The sequence below is a fragment of the Elephantulus edwardii genome, unplaced genomic scaffold, assembly GCF_000299155.1.
Source record: "Elephantulus edwardii isolate Elephantulus edwardi_28Jun2011 unplaced genomic scaffold, EleEdw1.0 scaffold00127, whole genome shotgun sequence".
Taxonomy (NCBI): domain Eukaryota; kingdom Metazoa; phylum Chordata; class Mammalia; order Macroscelidea; family Macroscelididae; genus Elephantulus; species Elephantulus edwardii.
Genome location: NW_006399877.1, coordinates 6,163,854 through 6,184,734, shown reverse-complemented (window position 1 = coordinate 6,184,734; position 20,881 = coordinate 6,163,854). Strand labels below are relative to the sequence as shown.

The window sequence follows — 20,881 nt, the reverse complement described above, 5'->3', positions numbered from 1 at the left end:
TTCACCATGACAACTAAAACTGAAACCACCACGAGGCATGCCATTGTCACACTCACCAAAAATAATAAAATCTATGGCACTGTGTGTAGAATTTCACAGAGTGAACCGGTCCCAGCCTTAATCCAAATTGTTGTTGCTAGGTGCTGCCGTGTTGGCTCCAACTCCAATATAGTGATCCAGGTGCGAGAGAAGGAAACACTGCCAACTCCTCTGTAATCATTACAATTCCTGCCGTGCCTGAGTCCATGGCTGCAGCCACTGTGTCAGCTTATCGCATTGAAGGGTGGCCTCTGCTCTATCGAGCATGGTGTCCTCCACGGACGTGCCCCTTCTGATAACACACTCCGAGCATGTGAAACTAAGTCTCGCCACCTTTGCTTCTAAGGAGCGTCCTGGCTGCATGTCCCCCAGGACAGACTTGTTTGCCTTTTTGCCGATCAATGGTATGTTTGAGATTCTTGCTCAACACCACCATTCAAAGATGGCAGTTCTTCTAGCGTAGTCCATGAAAACAGTACATGTGTAACGAACCTCTAGTCAAAGGGGCTGGGTCGTGTGTGGGACTGATGTACCTGTGTGCCTGGAAGCAACCCCCTATGGTCCTACAACGTGTTTTTAATGAAGGTGTTAACGAATCAGATGACAGAGGATCTGGTGGTTATTTTGCCATTTTATTGAGAGTGAGAAAAATAAAATGTCTTTGTTCAATGAGATTTCTTTCTCCAGGGATTGATTTGGTTCCCAGAGTTCCTCGGGCTGATTTCTCTGAGCGGGTGACTAGAATTCTGATTGCAGGGAAGCAGGAGAGGTTCTGTTCTTTGTGCTCAGATCTTGCAAGCGTGGCCACATTGGGAATCAGTGGCCCACCTGTGTGGCCCCTCCCCACCCGCCCCCCATCTGCATGTAGCCTGAGGTTCTCTGAGCTTCCCTGCTTCGGTCACCCTGTTTGTCACCATTGATCGGATCGCCACTCCTGCTTGGCTGTCCTGGAGTCGATTCCAGCTCATTGTGACCCCAGAGCAGACCTGAACTCCATGGGTTTCTGAGGCTGAAACCCTTCGAAACTGGAGCCCCAAGCTTGGCTTCTGAGGAACCTCCAGGTGGTCTTGAACCCCCAACCTTTAGGTTAGTGCTGAGTGTGTTTGCGGGAGGGATTCCTCCATCACTCAGTGCTTTCTCTAGGCCCTCCTGAGGCTATGGGGTCTTGTGTTCCCTCCTAGACAGCTGCTGAGACTCTCCCAGAGGAAGGGATGAACCTCGGGCCCTGGAGGCGGCGGGATGCCCTTGCTGAGGGTGATGTCCCCTCCACCTGTTTCCAGGGTCCTTTTGCTCCCAAACCACACTCTTTCCTGGGGGAATCGGGAAAAGCAGTGTCTCCCACATTCTGCATCCTGCTGGACCACCTGGGGACTGAAGCTGTCCGTTGTCATGGAAACAGTCTCCCATCAACCACTGTCTGAAAATAACAGGCTCTGAGGTGAGGCTCCAGAGTCCAGCAGGAGCTGGACCCGGAGACAAACACCCACTACTGTCTGACCCATATGGTCGGTGTGGGACAGGCCTTTACTCTTCCACAGGAGGACACCTTCAGGGAGAGCAGCCTTCAGCGGCCAGCAGCCTCCTTGGTGACTTCACGGGGCAGAGGTTTCTGTAGATGAGAGGCAAGGTGGGTTCGGGGCTGCACACACACGCAGCATGGACGGTTCAGTCAGTGTCTGTGTCCTGCTCAGGACTAGTGTGGCAGGGAGGGGTTTTCCACACAGCTCCCTGCCACCACCCTGTTTACTGGGGTGCTGCTTTGTCCTGCTGACACGAGTGGGACAACGACCACGCATAACTGAATAAAACCCTGCCCAGCTTGGCTTCCCTTGTCCAGACACAGAACCGAACCTGGTGGGAGACGACAGGGAGGCTGCTGCTGCCACAGACGTGTGAGGGTGTGTCCAACGATTCCAGGGGCGTTTAAGAGAACGGCTGCTTGGTGCTATAGCCTCAATCCTTGGAGAAGGACATTGTGCTCGGAAGGGCAGATGGACAGTGCAGGAGAGGGAGACCCTCACTCCCAAGATGGATTGGCGTGGGGCCATGGGGTTAGGTGGGTCCATCAGTGAGCCTGGCTTAGGACAAGAGTCAGAGCTATTGTACATAGAGTCACTGGGAGTCATGGGTGACTCGGTGACACGTAACAACAAGCAGCTTGGGGATGCTCAGAGGCAGATCGACACAGTGGCCGCAGCAACGTTGATCTTGTTTGGTGCCGTCGAGTATGGCTCATAGTGAACTGTGAACAGCAGACCTAAACCCTGTCGTGTCCCGTGCCGTCCTCATCGTCTCTGACGCATTTGAGCCCATTGCTGCGGTCACTGTGTCGATCCACCTGGTTGAGGGTCTTCCTCTCTTTTACCGACCCTCCACCTTTCCACACATGATCTCTGTCTGGCTGCAGCAATGGGGTCAAGTGTGTCAGAGATGATGAGGCTGGCACAGGACAGGACAGGGGGCAGATGTGCTGATCACAGGTCGCTATGAGTCATACTCGACTCCATGACACCTAACAACAAGCACTGTCCAGCTTGCTGGGAAGGAAGGCGAGGAGACGAGAGTGGAGGTGGAAGTGGAGACAATTTGCTGAAGTAAACATCCCAGAGGAGGGAACGAGGCCTTTGCATAAAGGAAGGGAATGGTGGAGGGGACAATGGGGTACTGGGATCATGGGCTTACAGGTAGCTGTCTTCTTCCCCCAGGCATCTCCATGCAAAGCAGGTGACTGGTGTTGGGGCGACGGAATGATGTTGCTGAGGTTCCCAGCTGCTCATGCTGTCAGGGTTCCCACGTGTCTGAAGTTCTAGGTTAGTCCTCGAGCTTTGGCCCTCTTGGTTTTCTCTCTTATGGTCGCAGGCTGTGCTTTGACCACTCGACAAGATCCAGCTGAAACTAGAAGGGGCTTTATGATTTTAATTTTGACTCTTCTGTAGACGTGATCTAGCTGCTGCTCTCTGACTGCTGCCAGTCAGGGCCATAGTGACCTACCGGGCTTCTGTTTTCTGGTTTGCGAATTAGAGCGCCAGGCCTTTCTTCCTCTCCACCCACCAGTGTACAGTCTGGCAGTGCTGCTGACACTTCTCCGGGCTCATTGCCGTGGTCGGGCCTCCCAGGAGGTGGCGGCTGTGTGAGGGCAATCGCCCAGCTTCTGACTCCAGCTGGCCTGTGACTCAGGGTGACCCGGAGTGGTTGCGGAGGCTGTCATTACAGGAGGGGCTGCCCCAGCAGGGTGCTCTGTCAGCCAGCAGCCCACCACCACCCGGGGCCGCCGACCAACCTCGTGCTGCTGTGTTCTTAGGCACCTTTGAGTTGGAACTGACTCATCGCTGACCCTCTGGTGGGTTCTCAGAGGCTATCAGTCACACAGGAGGACACGGCCCATTTTTCTCCCCATAGGGCAGTGTGTGGGTTTGAACCATGTTTCTTTGGGTTGGCAGTGCAGCTCCTTAGTGTGGGGCCACCACAAAAGGGGAGAATTCCACACCGAACCACCATTTCCCTGTGTTAAAATGTTTATTAAGTGAACAAACACCGCCCCCCCCCCATCAGTGCCGATCACAGCATCCCTGTGCAGTGCCGTGGGCTCCCGAGGTGGGCATCTTCTCAGAAGCAGACTGTGGCATCTCCCGAGGAGCAGCGGGTGGATTTGAACCACCTGCTCACCTTTCCGCTCACAGCCCAGTGCTTAATCCACCAGCGCCCCTCAGAGACCACTAAGCAATTCCTTTGGATTCTGGGTCCTGAGGAAAGTCCTCACCATAAACGCCTCATGGAAAGCTGCGCTCACAGATGAGGAGGGTTTACCAGGGAACTGAGAAGAGCAGGGTAGGCTGGGGAAAGGCCTTCAAGGAGTCACAGGGAATAGCAGGGGATGGGGAGGGGGGAGCAGACAGGGGATGGTGGGATGAGCAGGGACACAGGGGTGGGGGTCAGGGGCAGGCAGGGGACACGGAGGGCCTGGGCAGGGGACCCCAAGGGCCAGGCAGAGGGTGGCACTGAAGTGGGTCTTCACCCCTTCTGCCAGCCCTCCACCCAGTGCATTTTCCACAACCATGTCTCCTCTCTTTTAAACACGCCACAGACCTGCAGGTGCCTGTCCAGAGTCCCAGAAATGCTTCCTCCTTTTTAAAAGTTATGACTTGGAGAGGGACTGACAGTGATTTGTGGGGCTAAAGTGAGAGTCCATTGTTCGTCTCCTGTTACCATATTAACATAAATATGAAAGAGAAAAAGTAACACCTCCCTCCTCTTGTTCTCTTGATAAGATTGATGTAACTCCAGCTCACTTGACCGTGAACAGCGAGGTCTCTTTCTCCCAGTTTCCTTGCCAGTTCCGTGGCAGATCTGATGAACTTGTCCAGCTGTGAACCTAAAGGCTGGAGGTTCGAGTCCTCCCAGATGTGCCTCAGAAGAAAGACCTGGCAACTTCCAAACAATTTAAAACAAGTACGTAAACTCCCTTGTAACAGAGTCAACCGTGACTTCTGTTGACCCCCCCATTGGCTTTCCGAGGTTGAGGTTGTAAATCCTAATGGGGACAGTCTGCCTCCTCTCGCTTCTGCAGGGTTGCAGGTGGACGTGAGCCACTAATCTTTTGGTTTGCAGCCTGACACTTAACCTGTCACCCTGCCAGAGTGCAAACCCGGTGGGGCGCAGTTCTTCTCTGAAATACTCGGGTGCTATGAATTGGAGTCAAAGGTTCTCTGTGATGCAGGCACCCCGCCCCCACCCCGCCTGTCCCCTCACCCTTTCCTCCTGCCTCTGTTCCCTTGTTCTGTTCCACCCTGGCGAAGGCCCAGCTCACTGTTCAGAGTGACGAGGATGGAAAAGCTGTGCTGTTTATGTGGCTTTTGTCCCCACAGTGACCTCGGGGTGAACCTCCCGGTGCGTGTAGCTCTGCTCACTCTGTTGTGAAAATTCCCTGAGGCTCGCTTTGCTTCTGCTTGGCTGACCCCAAGGAGGAAAATAAGCAGTTCTCTCCGAGTGTTCCAGAAATGGGCTTCTTTTCAAGACAGGCTGTCACTTCTGTTTGGCGAGACCAGGTGATGTATGGCTGCGTCTCTTGTGCACCTCCAGTCACCCGGAACTGCCAAGGCCCAAGGGTTCCCAGCACAAGGTGGGGGGGGGGACCTCGGGGCCTCAGGAACAGCTCACCTCCCTGTCCACCCCTCCGGCGGAAAGCAGGGCCAAGACCCCACAGAACCTCTCAATACCTGTTTGCACCCAGCTGCAGCTTTCCCCTCCATCTCTGCCTTTGGCCTTGACCTACCTCATCTTGGTAGCAAGGGTCCCTGCAAGAAGTTTGCCTTTGAGTACTATCTGGAGGGTTGGTGGTTCAAATCCATGCCTTGACACCATAGGAGGCACACATGTGCCTGTGTGGATATATGCATGCACTTGTGTGGATGTGTGCATAGTGCATACGTATACATGTGTGTGCACTCATGTATGTATATAAGTGCACAGGTGTGTGCATGTGGTCATATGTGTCTGTGTCTGAGCACCTTCATCTGTGTACATGTGTGCGTGAGTACCCTCCAATGCATCATGTACATGTACGTGCATCTGTGGACATCTGGCCATATGTATGCATGTGTGCATAGGTACCCTTGTATGTGTATTGTACACATGTGGTCATGTGTGTGCATCATATACATGTGTATCTGTGTAAGTGTGTTTTCATGTACGAGTACTCTCATGCATAGGCACACTTGAGGGCATGTGTGTGCTTCATGTTTGTGTGGGAGATGGGGGGGGTCAATCTTATGAGATGATAAGGAAAGTGGTATGAAGGACCACAAGTCCAGGCAGGCCAAGAACTGTCTCTCCAGAGCAGTCCTAGGTCTTTAACCAGGGACTCCCCCTCCAGTATCCCCCTAACAACCTTAACTTTGCTTTCTGTTCCCTGGCGTGCTACTGAGGGACAAACAGGGTGAAGGGATGCCCGGGTTGCTTGTTGTGCACATGGGTGCACTAGTATCTCCTAGGCATTCTGTCAACAGGAACGATACCCCTCTGGGTGAGACACTGCTGGGCAGGGCCTCTGAGGCGATATCAATGGCCTGTGTGGTGACTCTGTGTAATGAGCTGTGTGCCCAGCACGAGGAATCTGTGAGCAGTGGCCACGTTGCTTCTCCTTTGAGCTGGGACAGTGGAGGTGGGTTCCTGGCTTCTCCTGCAAGCTGCAATGGTGGAGGTGAGCTTCTGTTTGCCCTGACCTGGGATGAGAGGTGGCGTCCTGGATTCTCTGAGCTGGGACAGAGTAGAGGTAGGCTTCTGGCTTCTCCTGTGAGCTGGGCGGGTGGTGGAGGTGAGCTCCTGTTGGCTCTGACCTCGGATGGTAGAGGTGGGGTCCTGAATTCCCTGAGCTGGGACAGAGTAGAGGTGGGCTTCTGGCTTCTCTTGTGAGCTGGGCCCGTGGAGGTGGGCTCCCGGCTGGCTTGAAGCAACAGGACCAGGTGTCTGAGTGACTTGACTGTGGTGAATTTGGTCTCTGAACCGTGGAGACCCCTCCACAGTATAGAGAAATACTTTCACCATCTGCATAGTTGGTTGGGAATTGTGCCCTGTGGGCCTGCAGGAGTGTCACTGACTGATTTTCATAAGATCGCCAGCCCTTTACTCTTAGTCTGTCTTCACAGCTGGGCCCCTAACCATTGTAGAAACGGATGTACAGTTCATTCTAGGATCCTGATGGGAGCAATTAGGAACACGTGTCCAATCACAAACACGCTTTCCTCTACGATGTGGTTCCCAACCTCACACTGTTCCCAACCTCACACTTTTTTACACCCTTTACCATGGGGACTGTCCTGCGCGTGTTAGCAGACCCCTGGCCTCTGCCTGCCCCCTCACAGTGGAGTCCAGGAATTGAGGGATTACACTATTCAAAGGGACTGTCAAAATTGTGGTTTGTGGATTAGATGAAAATTGGTCTTATAAATGTTTTCAAATAATAATATTAAAACCAAACCCAACCTCCTTGCATCAATTCTTTTCTTTTTAATTAATTTTAATGAAAGTTTACAGAGACTTAGGGTTTCCAGTCATTTATTGTTACACTTTTCTCCTTGACCAGCTCCTCCCCATCAATTCAAAAACTCTTTCATCGTTATGCAATCCCTCCCCCCCAAGTCCACTCCACTGTGCAGCCTTCGTTCTGGACTCCTGTCATGACAGTAATACCCAATCATTTATCCTTTTAAACAGTTCTCTCCCTCATCTGTTTCAATGCAGTATACATCATTCCCCTTCTTCTTTTCTGTCTTCTGTCAACCCTGATGTCAGTCTCATTTTACAACAGTGGCCCTATGCAATATTTGTCCTTTTGTGACTGAGATATTCCACTCAGAATAATGTCCTCCAGGGTCACCGATTGTGCATAATATTTCATGAGTTTCTTGTTTTTCAACATAGCGTAGTATTCCATTGTGTGAATATACCAGAGCTTCTCTATCCGTTCTTTTGTCGATGGGCACTTGGATTGTTTCCAACTCCTTGCTATTGTGAACAAAGCCGCGATAAAAAGTGCTGGGCGTATATCTGCTTGGGTGGTGGTTATGGTTTCTTTAGGATAAATTCCCACTAGTGAAATTGCTGGGTCAAATGGTATTTCTATTTCTGGCATCAATTCTTACAGTGAGCCCTTCAGATAGAACAGAAACCCCCACAGGTTCTCAGGGCTGAGCTCTTTAATCTATTTCTTCCTTTCCCTCCCTCCCTTCCTTCCTCCCTCCCTCCCTCCCTCCCTACCGTCAAATCGGATCTGACTGGTACAGGAGGAGATTAGATTGTCTCTCCTTCTCCAGCAGACCATCTGGTGGATTCAAACCATGAACCTCTGGGATTGCTGTGCAGCTTCTTGCCACTAGGCCACCAGAGCTCTCTAAGGCTGAGCTCTTTATAGGAACAGCCTGCCTGCCCTTTCTTCCACAGACAACCTAGGGAGTTTGAACTGTCAACGTTTAACCACTGCCCTGTAGACAGAGGGGGGGGGGCAAATGAAAGAATCAGACTCGGGAGAAAAGATCAAGATGCAGCCATGGGTCTTACTGGTCTGTGAGATGGTAGCCTACCTGTTTATTCAATGCACTTCTAATAGCTCATGTTAAAGCCCTAGAATGAATTTTAAACAAAATTCTACAATGGTTAGGGGCCCACCTGCTACGTGAAAGGTTGACTGTTCAAACCCCCCTCTTGGCTTTGGAAGAACAAGACCCTGCACTCTGTTTCCATAAGATGACGGTCTAGAAACATGATGGATGGACAGTCCTGCTCCCCTGTAGGGCTGCTATGGGTAGAATCTACTTGACTTGTTGGGCTCCAGCAACACAATAAGCCTGTGTGATTCTCCTCACTTGTTGCTGTTGTTAGATGTAGTCAAGTGTCTCTAACTCACAGCAACTCGGCGTACAACACAGCGAAGCACTGCCCGCTCTGTGCCATCCCCACAGTCCTGGCTGTGTGCCTCTGAGTGGCAGGCAGTCCCCATGCCAGTCTGTCTCCTGTTCGTGTGTGCCCCATGGCGACAGCCCCTGTGTGACCCACTGTGGCAGTCCCCGCATCAGTGACCCTCCGGTTTTCTCCAAGAACTGTGTCTTCCTGATAACATGCCTGAAGCATTGAGACAAGGCAGCACCCTGTGTTCTTGTTCTTGCTGCGGCCGTCAACTTGGAAGTGACTCACAGCCGACCCTCCACAGGGTTTCCAGAGGCAGCAGATCACATGAGGACTCTGCCCATCTTTCTCCCGTGGAGCAGCTGGTGGATTTGAGCCATGTACCTTTGGGTTACTGGCACAGCTCCTTTCCACTCAGCTACCAGACCTCCCTGGTGTGGCCTTTAGTTGGTTGTGTGCTGTTGGGTCAAAACTGACGCAGAGCTGACCCTCCAGCAGATTTTCAGAGACAGTAAGTCTTACAGTGAAGCAGCTCATGGATTCAAACCATGTGCTTTTAGGATTGTGACTAATCTTCTTACCTTAGTGCCATGGAAGTTTTCATTCAGTAGCTAAATAATTTGTGTTGGAATGGCAGAAAACGGCTGGAATGAGTGCTGTACCCACTTCTGTGGATTTCAGGAATGGTAATGAAACACATAATTACGTCCTGAACGTTGATGGAAGGGTCCTAGTTAATCTTCCAGGTTTACCAGGCACGGCCGGCCGGACTTGGAAAAGATATGTTAGATCATTGCTTTTTAGCGCTAATCAGTGCCTGCTGTGTGTATGTCTGGTGCCAGCACTTAATTGTAGTTGAGAGAATTGGAGAAATAAAATCATCTGTCTCTGCGTCAGCAAGCTGCAGACACAATCAATAGCCCTGTGCGGGCAACATTATCTTTATCGTTGACTCCCTAATCCCTCCCCCTACTCTCCTGCAATTACTTTTACTGTTACTGCTCGTTTAATGAGACCATAGCATTGGGAGCCAGATGGTCCCATTAGTTCAATCTGGAAGGCTCTAATGGAATTGAGTTCAATCCAGGTTAGAGGTACTAGAATGACAAGCATTTATGACCATCACCTCGTAGCGTGTTGCTCCGTGTACCTGTTACACACCAGGAATTAATGCAGGCTGCAGACAGAAAGACTGGGGTGAACATTCACACAGAGCAGGCGTTCATTCATTCACTCAGCCACTCAGCTAGTCGCGTCCTGTTTCATTGTCTTCCCATCTGGAAGCCGCAGGACAACAGAGACTGATGGGCAGAGTCCCTGCCTCATGGAGCTTGGTGTCTACTGGGACAGAGAGACGCCTTCAGGAAAGGGCGTGAGGCGATTGGATGTGATGGGATGTCTAGGAGAGGGAGTGATGCAAAGGAGTTGAAGGCATACACTGTTTCGGTGGGGCGGCCGAGGAAGTTCTCTGAGGAGGTGCAATAGAACTGCTGTTATTGATTCTAACTCATAGTGACCCCACGTTATGACGGAATGCGATGCGGACCTGTTCTCTGCCATCCTCATAACTGTGTCTGTGTTTGAGCCCCTTGGTGAAGCCGCTCTGCCAATCTCTCTCATTGAGGGCATTTCTTCTTTTTAGAAAATCCTTTCCTTTACCACGTACGGTGTTCTTTCCCAGGGATTGTTATTGTTGTGTATGATCGAGTCCAAACTGGCCCATAGCTGATGCTCTAGTGGGTTTCCAGAGGCAGTTAATTGCATGAGGCGAGATTGTTATCTTTCTCGGGCTGAGATCTGCATCTCTCTTAGAGCTAGGGATTTTGAACATTTCTTCGTGTGCTTGTTGGCCATCTGAATGTCTTCTTTGGTGAAGTGTTTGTTCATATCCCGCGCCCATTTTTCAATTGGATTATTTACCTTTATCTTGTTGTAGTGCCAGGAATCCCATTTTTAATCATAAGCACATTTTGAATTCAAACTGTCCACATTTGGGATGCCAGTGGAGTGTCTTATTACTAAGCCATCAAAGCTCTTTTCCCAGGAATTAGCCTTCTTAATAATATATCGTTTCAGGATATATCATTAAGAATAACATAATCAACCATAGAATAATACCCATACACCTACAGAGAAGGTTGTTATTGTTGTTGTTATATGCCATTGAGTCACCTGCAACTCTGACACACCTTCTCCCATTAGCCCAGTCACTGAGTCAATCCATCTCATAGAGGGTCTTCCTCTCTTGCGCTGTCCCTCCACCCTCCCAAACATGACATCCCTCTGCAAGGAATGGTCCCTTCTTGCAACATGTCCAAATTAGGTCAGTCGAAGCCTCACAATCCTTGCCTCCAAGTAACAGTCTGGTCTCATTCTCTCCAGGATGAACCTGTTTGTTCTCCTAACAGTCCATGGTATATTTAATACCCTTCTCCAGCACCACAGCTCAAAGGTATCAACTCTCTTTCTATCATCCTTAGTCATTGTCCAGCTCTCTGATGCAGAACAAGTGATAGCAAAGACCATGGCCTGGATCAGATGCACCTTAGTCTCCAGACGGACATTGTTGTTCTTCAGTATTTTGGAGAGGTCCCTAACAGCAGACTTTCCCATCGCAATTCATCTTTTAATTTCCTGGTTGCTGCTGCCAAGAGTGTTGATTGTGGAGCCAAGCAAACTAAAGCTGTAAACAATCTCAATCTCTTCACCATCCATCCTGATGCTGCCAATTGGCCCGGTATTGAGAATCTTTGTTTTCTTGATGTTGAGCTTCAATCCATATCGAAAGCTGCAGTCCTTGGCCTCATGCAGCAAGGTCCTCCTCAGTTTCAGCAAGCAGGGTTGTGTCATCTGCATAACACAAATTGTTGATGAGTCTTCCTCCAATCCTGATGCCACATTTCTCCTCATAGAGCCCAGCCTCCTGGATAATTTGTTCTGCATATAGGTTGAAAAGGTATGGAGATATAGGACACATCCCTGGCATACACCCTTCCCAATTTTGAACCATGCTGTGTTTCCTTGCTCTGTTCTGACAACTGCCTCCTTGTCCAAACACAATCAAGTGTTCTGAGATTCCCATTCTTCTCAGAGTTAGAAACAGAGTTTGTTGTGATCCACACAGTCAATTATCTTTACATAGTTAATGTAACTATTATTCAGATATACAAATCAGTCACTGATGCCAAAGCTGAAGAAACCGAAGTTTTCACAAACCTCTGTAGTCTGAAATTGAGCAAATGTGATTGAGATGTGCTGGTAATTATGGCTGATTGGAATACACGTTGGTTTTGGGGTTTTGTTGTTTTTTTTTTTTGCCACGAGGTGTGTTTTATTTTAAAAATATGGAACACTTCACGAATTTGCATGTCATCTTTGAGCAGGGGCCATGCGGAATACAAATTTAAACTGAAGAAGAATGGTGGTTGTTCTGTGCCGCTGGGTCAGAACCGACACACAGTTAACCCTCCAGTGGCTTTTCAGAGACAGTCAGTCACATGATCCCACGAGGGGAGATTTCTCACCATTTCTCTCACTGAGCTGCTGGTGAATTCTACGACACAACTGCCTTTGAGTTGACAGCACAACACTTTAACACTAAGTCATCAGAACACCTTAGAGAAAAATTGTTGTATACCATCGAGTTGGAATTGATAGAATATCAACTGAATTGTTTCAACAAACACATGAACACTAGAAACGCTCACCGTCTATATAAAGAAATTTTGAAGAGAGGTACCTGGCCAATCAACAGTAAGATATTCATATCTGTCCTCATTCTAAACTAAGCTTGCCTCTGGAAACTATGAACTTGAAGAAATGATGAAAGTTATACAAGTGTTCAAGTTTTCATCCATAGGGTTGCTGTGAGTCATGTACGACTCGACGGCACTTAACAACAATAACAACAATGAGAGAGCTCTGTGGGCCTCATGGATAGAAAGTGATGACAACAAGCCAAAGGTGGGTAATTTAATTCTCTTCTTTGGAGAAATGTTTACTTAAGTCCTTTGCTTTAATTTTCTGCCTTTTTTTTTTTTTTACTGTTGAGTTGTTGGGGTTATTTACATATTTTGTAAATGAAATTCTTCTTAAGATATGGCCTCAGCTATTTCCTCCCAGTCTGTAGGCTGTCTCCTCTCTTTGTTAATAAATTCCTTTGATGTACACAATGAGTTTTTACTTTCACTGAAGTCCGATTTGTCGCCCTGCCCTTTGATTATTTATGCTTTCTGTGCCATCTCGTCTGTTTGAGGGAGACACATGCCATTTTGGAGTTTTATAGCACATGAGAGCCATCAAACGGAAAAAGTGATTAGTGTCCAGATGAAACACAGGCATGCACCTTTGCAGGGGAGGCTGGCCACAGGGTGCCGGGTCAGCTTCTTATTAAGAGTGTCTTGGAATGTCTAGAATGTGCATCTTAAAATAATGACACAACTGTTTTGCAATTTATTCTCATGAAAGGTTAATTCCAAGATCTTCAGGAACAGGAGAGGGAACTGACACAGTGACAATTTTTAAAAAAATTTTATTTTATTAATTTTAATGAACATTTACAGAGATTTTGGGTTTCCATTCATTCATTGTTGCATTATTTTCTCCCCCCCCCCAGTTTGTTCCTTTCTTTTTTGTCCCCTTGAAAGTCTGTTTTAATTGTCCAATTGCCACAGTGCTTGTCAAAGCCAGTTCTGATTAATCTTCTTTGTCAGTGTGTCCTTTGCCATTCCCTATCACTCCTCCCTGAGAGAGACTTCACCCTGATTCATAAGGAAAAGGGGATGGCGTATTCTCTTAGCTACTTCCTGCTGAAAAGGGACGCTGTGGGTTTCAGGGTGAAGATCTTCTCTAGACCCTGTGACAATTTAAAGTGAGTCATTTGCTGAACAAACAATTTCTCTCCTCCAAAAGAACGCAGTTACAATGGAGAGCTTGAAACAATGCGTGTGGCATCCCCCAAATGCTTGTGGTTTTGCCTGTAGGCTTATGTCACCTTTAGTTGAGTTTTAAACCTCAAAATGACCTCAGACTGGAACTTTTCCATAGGAGAAGTTGGATGGTAAATATTTGACCCCAGGATCAATTGTTTCTGAGTACACTAGGAGCTGTTCCAGGTGAACGAACAGTCTGGTCATATTTGGTGAAGACAACTGTTTCCAGCAGGGCCTTGTCACCCCCTAAACCACAGAGGGGTGAAAGATCCTCTTCCCAGAAGGCAGAAGACGATGAAGACACTGATTGTGTTTGTTCTTGGCGTGGGCTTCTGGTCTTGCTCAGGTAAGGAGTGAGGACCCAATGAACATCTAATGGCACGGAGCCTTCCTGGCAAGTGCCCTCTTGTCACCATGTCACTGTGGACTCTGTGTCCAGGATTCCCAGTGTATGACTATGAGTCGTCCTCCTTGAAGGAAGCCCTGAGCGCCTCCGTGGCAAAGGTGAATTCCCAGGTCCTGAGCCCATACCTGTTCCGGGCATTCCACGGTTCGGTTAAAAGGGTAAGTGCAGAAGGAAGTCCCTTCACTCGACTTCACTGTCTCCTCTTTTCAACGCTGTCACTTTATTTGAATACAAGTACACTCCTAACGTCTGCAGGTTAAAAGGTAATAATAGTCATCTCACATTAATGTTTTTACAAGGCAAGAACTTAGTAATAATCATTGTCATAAGTTCCCAAAGAGACTTTTGATACCTAATTCTGCTGCTGGATTCTTTTTTCTCCAGTTTAAACTCACTGTCCCCCAGCGAGTTTGACGTCTGCAGACTCTACAGGATGAAGCAGAACTGCCCCGGAGGCCGGCCCAGGCCGGAGAGCTTCACACAAGCTGACTGCCTGTCTCTCTCCCTCAGAGCAGCTGGTGGGTTAAGCCACCGATCTGCTGGTTAGCAGCCCACTCCTTTAACCACTGCACCACCAGAGAGCCAGGCCGGGCCCTTGGAGCATTCTACCTTTGATCTGAAGTCTTCACACTGCTTTTTTTTTTTAAAGAATTAGTCTTTTATTAGAAAGGAGTATTCTTTTTAAATTCAATAGTTGCTCTGAATGCTGCGATGAGGTCCCCAGGTGGTGCAAACGGTGAGCACTCAACTACCACCCTAAAGTTTGTCAGCTTGAACTCACCAAAAGGTCCCATGGAAGAAAAGCCTGGTGATCTGTACAAAGACCCTGAAGAGCCCATTTCTGCCCTGATGTGTGTGAGCCCACCATGAATCAGCTCCATGGCAGTGAGGGGCTTGGGGTTAGTTTGTTCCTAATTTTGCTTTTCAGTCAAAGAAGCCTACTTCTTCGTTAGTGTAACAATATTCTGTTTCCTGTTAATCTTGGGAAAGAGGGAAATGGGATATTTTCTGGGCTTCCAGTGACTGAAGCTGTGACAGATTAAAAAAAAGGAAAGTCCCCCAAAGGAGAAGTGAGCTATCTCCTTCTTCCTGCTCCCAGAGCATCTCATCAGCATAGCTGTCTTGATGGGCTCATTAGGAACGCACGTATGTGGAGTGTAGTTTACGTGGCCTGTCAGAGGATGAAGGAAGCTTATGAAAGAGTGCAGAAGCCAGCGTGGCCAGCCTTTCAGTTCACAGCTCAATGTATTTACTGCTTGTACCCTGGGGGACTGCAGAAATGCTTTAAAACAGAAACACAAGTCCCCTTATTTCAACTCAAATAGATTGCAACTCCTGGTGACTCTCTGTTGGGCACAGACCAAATCTCAAGGGGAGGGACTTCATTTTAGCGGCTGGCAGATCAGACTGCTCGTCTCTCCTTAGAGACATAACTTGCAGCCACTATTGTCCCATTGTCTCCTTTCCTCTGAACGAGGAGGGATGCTGAGAGTCAGGCCAAGTGTCCGGGAGAAAGATGAGCACACAGGTCGCTGGGACAGAAGGGACACGTGTTCCTAAAAGAAGCCATGCAAATGAGCAACAACAGTTGGAAAAACACTGATTCTCTAAAAGCTAAAAAGGCTAGGAGTAAAACAACAAAGAGAAAGACAGTCCACACTGCTAGAGGGTGCGAAGGGTGGAGTTATCTTTGGAAAGTAAGTTGGACTGTGGTAAACCTGCCTGTGGATTTGATCTCCTAGTTTGCAACCAGGATTGTGTCCAAAGGAATGACGTGGCTTAGTCCTGTTTGTGAATGGGACAGTGTCTGGGAACAGAGTGACAAGGACCTGGTGGAGAGTCAGGTCTGGCTGCTGTGCCCCTGGGTTTGTGCTAATAAGATCAGTGGTTCTAATCCCCAGAGATCTAACTATTATCACCACCCGGAAGCTTTAAATACCCCTCACATCCAGGAAGGGAAGGGGCCAATTTAATAGAAATCCAGCTGGGGTATTCCTTGTACAAGCAGATCTTGGAGGTATTCCAGGTTTGGTTCCAGATCACAATTAAGCTAATATCCCAATAAAGTAACACACACACATTTCTTTTTGGTGTGCTTGCTTCCCAGGGTAAAGGCAGATTTATAGTGCACTGCCGTCTACCACCCTGCACTGTAGTCTATCAGAAGAGGTGTAGCTGGAATGTCTCTTAGATACAAAGATGGTGAAGCCTGGTCTCACGCGCTTGGTCATGTTATGAGAAGGGTCAGTCCCCGGAGAAGAACATGACCCTTGGGGAAGCAGGGGGTCGGTGAAGGGTCGGATGATCATTGATGAGATGGCACAGAGACTGCGACAACGGGCTTCCACAGCGGAGATTGTGAGCATGGCGCCGGGTCAGGCAGGGCTTTGATCCACTGTGCACAGGGTCACTAGAAGTCAGGGCCGACTAGATGGCACCTAACAACAGCATGTCTATAAAGGGTGAAATGACACGATGGGGATGTCAGAAACATTACGAGGATGGCCAAAATGTGGTCCAGAGACAGCAAGTGAGCACATGCTGTTGGGACAATGGCGCGGACAGACTCGCTCAGGGAGGATTAGCCAGTCTCTCCCGGTGATCTGAAGGGACAGGGCTCAGAATCCCTGCTTCGGGCAGCACGCCAGGGCTGGGTCCTCCCACTCTTCTCTCTGAGACCACTCAACTCCTGGGCTGAACAAGCTGGGAAAGGATAAGGTACAAAGAGTAATGAAGGTGGCTTCCTCCAGCCGCGCCGAGGGGCATCCAGACTGTTCCTGGAAGGATGCAGACGGAGAGTGAGGGCAGACCCAGGCTGGGTGGAGTGTGTGTGGAAGGAGGCCAGGAGGACAGAGAGCCACCACCCTTTGCTGTTGTTAGTTGTAGTCCAGCTGGCGCCATCTCACAGCCACCCACGTGCAGAGCAGGCCACTGCCCAGCCCCCCACCATCCTCCTCACTGCTACCCTTGAGTCCGTTCTCCCAGCTGCCGAGTAAGCCCATCGTAGTGAGTAGTGAGCCCCTTTTCCTGCTGGCCCTCCACTTTACCGAGCGTGGTGTCCATGCCTTCTTCAGGAACTGACCCCTCACATTCATGTCCAAGTGTATGAGATGAAGTCTCACAGTGCTTACTTCTAAGGTACATTCTTACTCAGATTCTACTTGGGGAAGGATGAGAGCTGGAGTGAGAGTGCACACCAGAGAGAGACGGGGCTGGGGGGAGAAGAGAGACAGGGAGAGAGAGAAGAGAGAGAGGATGAGAGAGAGAGGAGGGGGAGAGATAGAAATGGAGAGAAGAGAGGGGTGAGAGAGAGAGGAGAGGAAAAGAGAAAGAGAGGGTGAGAGAAAGAGGAGAAGAGAGAGAGGGTGAGAGAAGAGAAGAGAAAGAAAGAGAGAGAGAGAGAGAGAGGAGAGAGAGAGAGAGAGAGAAAGAACTGCTTTGGTGCAGGACACAGGAAGTCGTTGCTGGTGCTTTGAGTTGCCCCTGCTACACAGTACCCCACAGGATGAGGGTTTTCTGGGCTACCTTCTTCACCACTGCAGGGTGCTAGGTCTTCTCCCCCGTGGAGCTGCTGGTAGGTTGGAGCCCTAACCTTTTTCTTATCAGTCGAGTGCTTACCCAGGAGCCCCACCAGGACTCCCTGGACGCACAGTGGCACTCAGTGACTCTGGTGTCGTCAGAAGGGCACCATTCCTGAAGCGGCATCAGAAGCTCCGGTTAGGACCTTGCGTGGCCTTGTCCCCAGGTGAGAACTGACAGGGCGGGAAGCTGCTCTGGACAACACTGACCAGCACCGATACACACAGTGGCTTGTTTCAGGAATGACTAGGGAATTATTGAGGAAATGACAATTAAAAACGTGAAAAGAGAAATCATTAGAATGAGTGCCTGCCTGGAGGTCGTGCACATGGAATCAGAACTGACACATTGCTGACACTTCAGCAGGTTTTCCGAGGCTGTAAATCACAAGGTGGGGGAGATCGTTCATTTTTATCTCACTGAGGATCTGGGGGACTTGACCTCCGTACCTTTGGGCTAACACATTTCCTTACCACTGAGCGAACAGAGCTCCATGGGGCGTGAGCGTCTGAATTCCACTTCCAAAGTTGCCCATGACCATGGTCCATGACTTGTCTGCTGCTCTTCAGCTTCTTCTCTGTGCGTTGACGGCGTTGAACTCAGGATGCAGAAATAACTTTGCTGGAGTAGTGGATGATTGTGTAAATTCTTTTTCATTGTGCAGGAGAAACGTTTGTAGCCTTGTAAACGTCAAAAACAAATTTTGTTTTTACAAAGATCAACATCTTGGATGAGGACAGCTTGACCATGGAGATAGAATTCAGTATCCGAGAGACTGTGTGCAGGAGGGATTCTGGAGAAGACCCCTCTACATGCAACTTGCAAAGGGGCTTCTATGGGGTGAGTGTGATCCCTAAATGGCACGAGGAAGAGCTCCATATTGTCCCATCCTGTGATGCTGATTCAGAAAGCACAGCATGAGTGAGGCCGTGGCTCGATGGTCACCCAAAGTGTCACTGATGTCAAGTTCTGAGAATCCAGGAGCAAGGGGCTGAAACTAAAGCCTGGTCAACCCTTGTTGTGTTATGTGCTGTTGATTTGGAAACAACTCATAATTGACCCACCAGTGGGGCTTCAGAGGATTTGAACTGCCTGCCTTTGGGTTGATAGTACAACTCCTTATGCACTAGGCTGCCAGAGATCCTGTCATTCCTATGGCTCAGAGGTGAAATGATCCAAGACATCCCCCCTGACCCCCAGTGATCATGGAGGGAGTTTTACATGCATCTCCCATGGACTATTGACCTTTGAAGAGCTATTTAACTGTTTGGTTGACTTCTGCTGAATTTAGGAATTTTCATTTTGGAGAAACACAATCCATCTATAAAGGCTTTCTTTCCACGTAGTGTCGTCCGAGTCTACAGCAGGGCTCCGCTGCGTGGGAAGTCCCCGTCCTTCCTTCTGGAAGTGTGACTATGGCTTTGTTGTTTCCAGCCGGCGGCCACCTGTAGGAGCTCGGTGAAGATGTCTGCGCAGCAGGTACAGGACGTCTGGGTTCACTGCCACTGGGCCTCCAGCTCCGAATCCAACAGCAGTGAGGAGGTAGGGTCTGGGGCTGCTGCTCCCCCGGGCAGGGCCGTTTAGGGTCTGTGATGTGAGGTGCTTCCGAGTGGGCTCCGGCTCACAGTGACCCCATGCCCAGCAGAACAAATAAGCCCAGTCCTGAGCCACCGTCACAGTCCTGCTGGGCTTACGGCCACTGTTGGAGCCAATGTCGATCTGTCTCATTGAGGGTCTTCCTCTCTTTCACTGACTCTCTGCTTTGCCAAGCTTCATGTCCTTCTCCGGGGACAGGCCCCCTGATAGTCCTTTTATTAAAAAAGCCTTTTTTTTTCATGTTACATCCAGCATTTTATTCAATTCCATGTGACAAAAATAAGAACCTCGACTAAGATCCACTTCAGCCAGTAGGTGTGAGTCAAGCCACGAGCTTGAGTAACAGAAGACACAGGATGGAAGCAGCATTGACTTCACTTCTAGGCTCACTGTGCTGTCCCGTCGTCTGGGAAGCACACTCGGCCGCATGGGTTGTGCCTGCTTTGTGACGAGTGTGTGCTCCTCACAGAGTCTATTTGGCGCACTTTCTCCTCACTGAACACAATGGAGGACTTCAGGGGCAGAAAAATGCCCACATTCGACCCAAACTCTGCCTGTTTGCAAGTGGAGTTCTTGTTGTAACTTGGCATCAAGTCGACTATGATCCCTAGAGATCCTGTGAACGACAGATCTGACCCCGGTCCTGTCCTGTACAATTCACATACAGGCACTTTCTGCTTGTTGTTGTTGTTGTTTAATGCTGTCGAGTCTGTAAAGTCAAGAAAATGTTTCAGGAGGACATCATTTCAGGCCAATGAGAAAAAGTAGCATTTGAGAAGACATTCTCAGTCTGGTCTGAGGGTTTTCAGTCAACTTTAATTCTAAGTGATTCTCCCCACAAGATTTCTTTGCTGCACATGTTTGATACCTTGTTTTGCTGGGTCCAACTCACTGCCTGCTCCCGCACCATCCTCTGAGCTCGTCTCTGAGTCCAAATGACACTGTAATGTCCTGTAACACTATGGAGTGGAAGATACTGCCTTATTTTGCTAATGTATTTCTAATTTATTAAAGTCCTCCAGATAATATTTACTTTTATTTCTAGTTGTTGTTGTGTATGCCATCAAGTCAGAACCGACTCATAGCTGACCCTCCAGTGGGTTTTCAGAGGCAGTTAATCACATGGGAGGAGATTGCCCAGCCTTCTCCCGCAGAGCGGCCGGTGGCCTTGAACCGCATGCCTTCGGGATTGCAGTGCAGCTTCTTGCTATATTTCTAGTAAAAGGCATATATTTTTATTTTCTATTTTGTTTCTTTTATTTGCTGATAACTATTGATGCCTCCATTTGTTCAGATGATTTTTGAGGACATGCTGAGATCTTATAAGTGGAGAGACAATTACCATCAAGGTAAGCTGGCATCTGTTTTCTATTTATTTTTTTTCCCTTGAAACAATTTCACATGGCAGTTCTTTGTTGGCAAATGCACTTGAAAGGATTTTTACATTTTTTCAATAAAATGTGTGTGTAATATGGTCCCTCTGTAATCACTCACGGAAGGTGATCACGGCCGTTTGCTCAGCTCTGCTTCCCCGTTTCACACCTCACCATTTCCAGAGTTCTCAGTACTTTGAGTCTGTTCTCTCATTGCTCTTTGCCCCTTTAGATTTGAGACAGGAGCACCAAGGTGTAGTTAGGAAATCTTCAAATTTCTAATATAAATCTGTGACTCCCTGGCCCCGTGGGTCAGTGAGTGAAGACAAATGGTGAGTAAAGCTGGGGTTCAGGAGCATTTGAGAATATAACAATGAAAGAAGGCAAGCTAAGGGAGCTCTGGCGGCCTAGGGGCAAGAAGCTGCACTGCAATCCCAGAGGCATGTGGTTCAAATCCACCAGATGGTCTGCTGGAGAAGGAAGGACAATCTCCTCCTGTACCTGTCAGATCTGATTTGATGGTACACACACACACACACACACACACACACACACAC

General features: G+C 48.9%; 1 protein-coding gene across 1 annotated transcript in view; it reads left to right on the top strand.

Moving 5' to 3' along the window:
* Positions 1–304: 304 nt before the first annotated feature.
* Positions 305–20,881, top strand: part of SPP2 (secreted phosphoprotein 2, 24kDa) — a 25,134-nt gene continuing 4,557 nt past the window's right edge. Inside the window, exons 1-7 of the mRNA XM_006893521.1 lie at positions 305–443; positions 3,094–3,169; positions 13,652–13,716; positions 13,810–13,934; positions 18,073–18,195; positions 18,790–18,897; positions 20,246–20,300. Coding sequence (XP_006893583.1) covers positions 305–443; positions 3,094–3,169; positions 13,652–13,716; positions 13,810–13,934; positions 18,073–18,195; positions 18,790–18,897; positions 20,246–20,300 — 691 coding nt within the window. The remainder of the gene's footprint in view (positions 444–3,093; positions 3,170–13,651; positions 13,717–13,809; positions 13,935–18,072; positions 18,196–18,789; positions 18,898–20,245; positions 20,301–20,881) is intronic.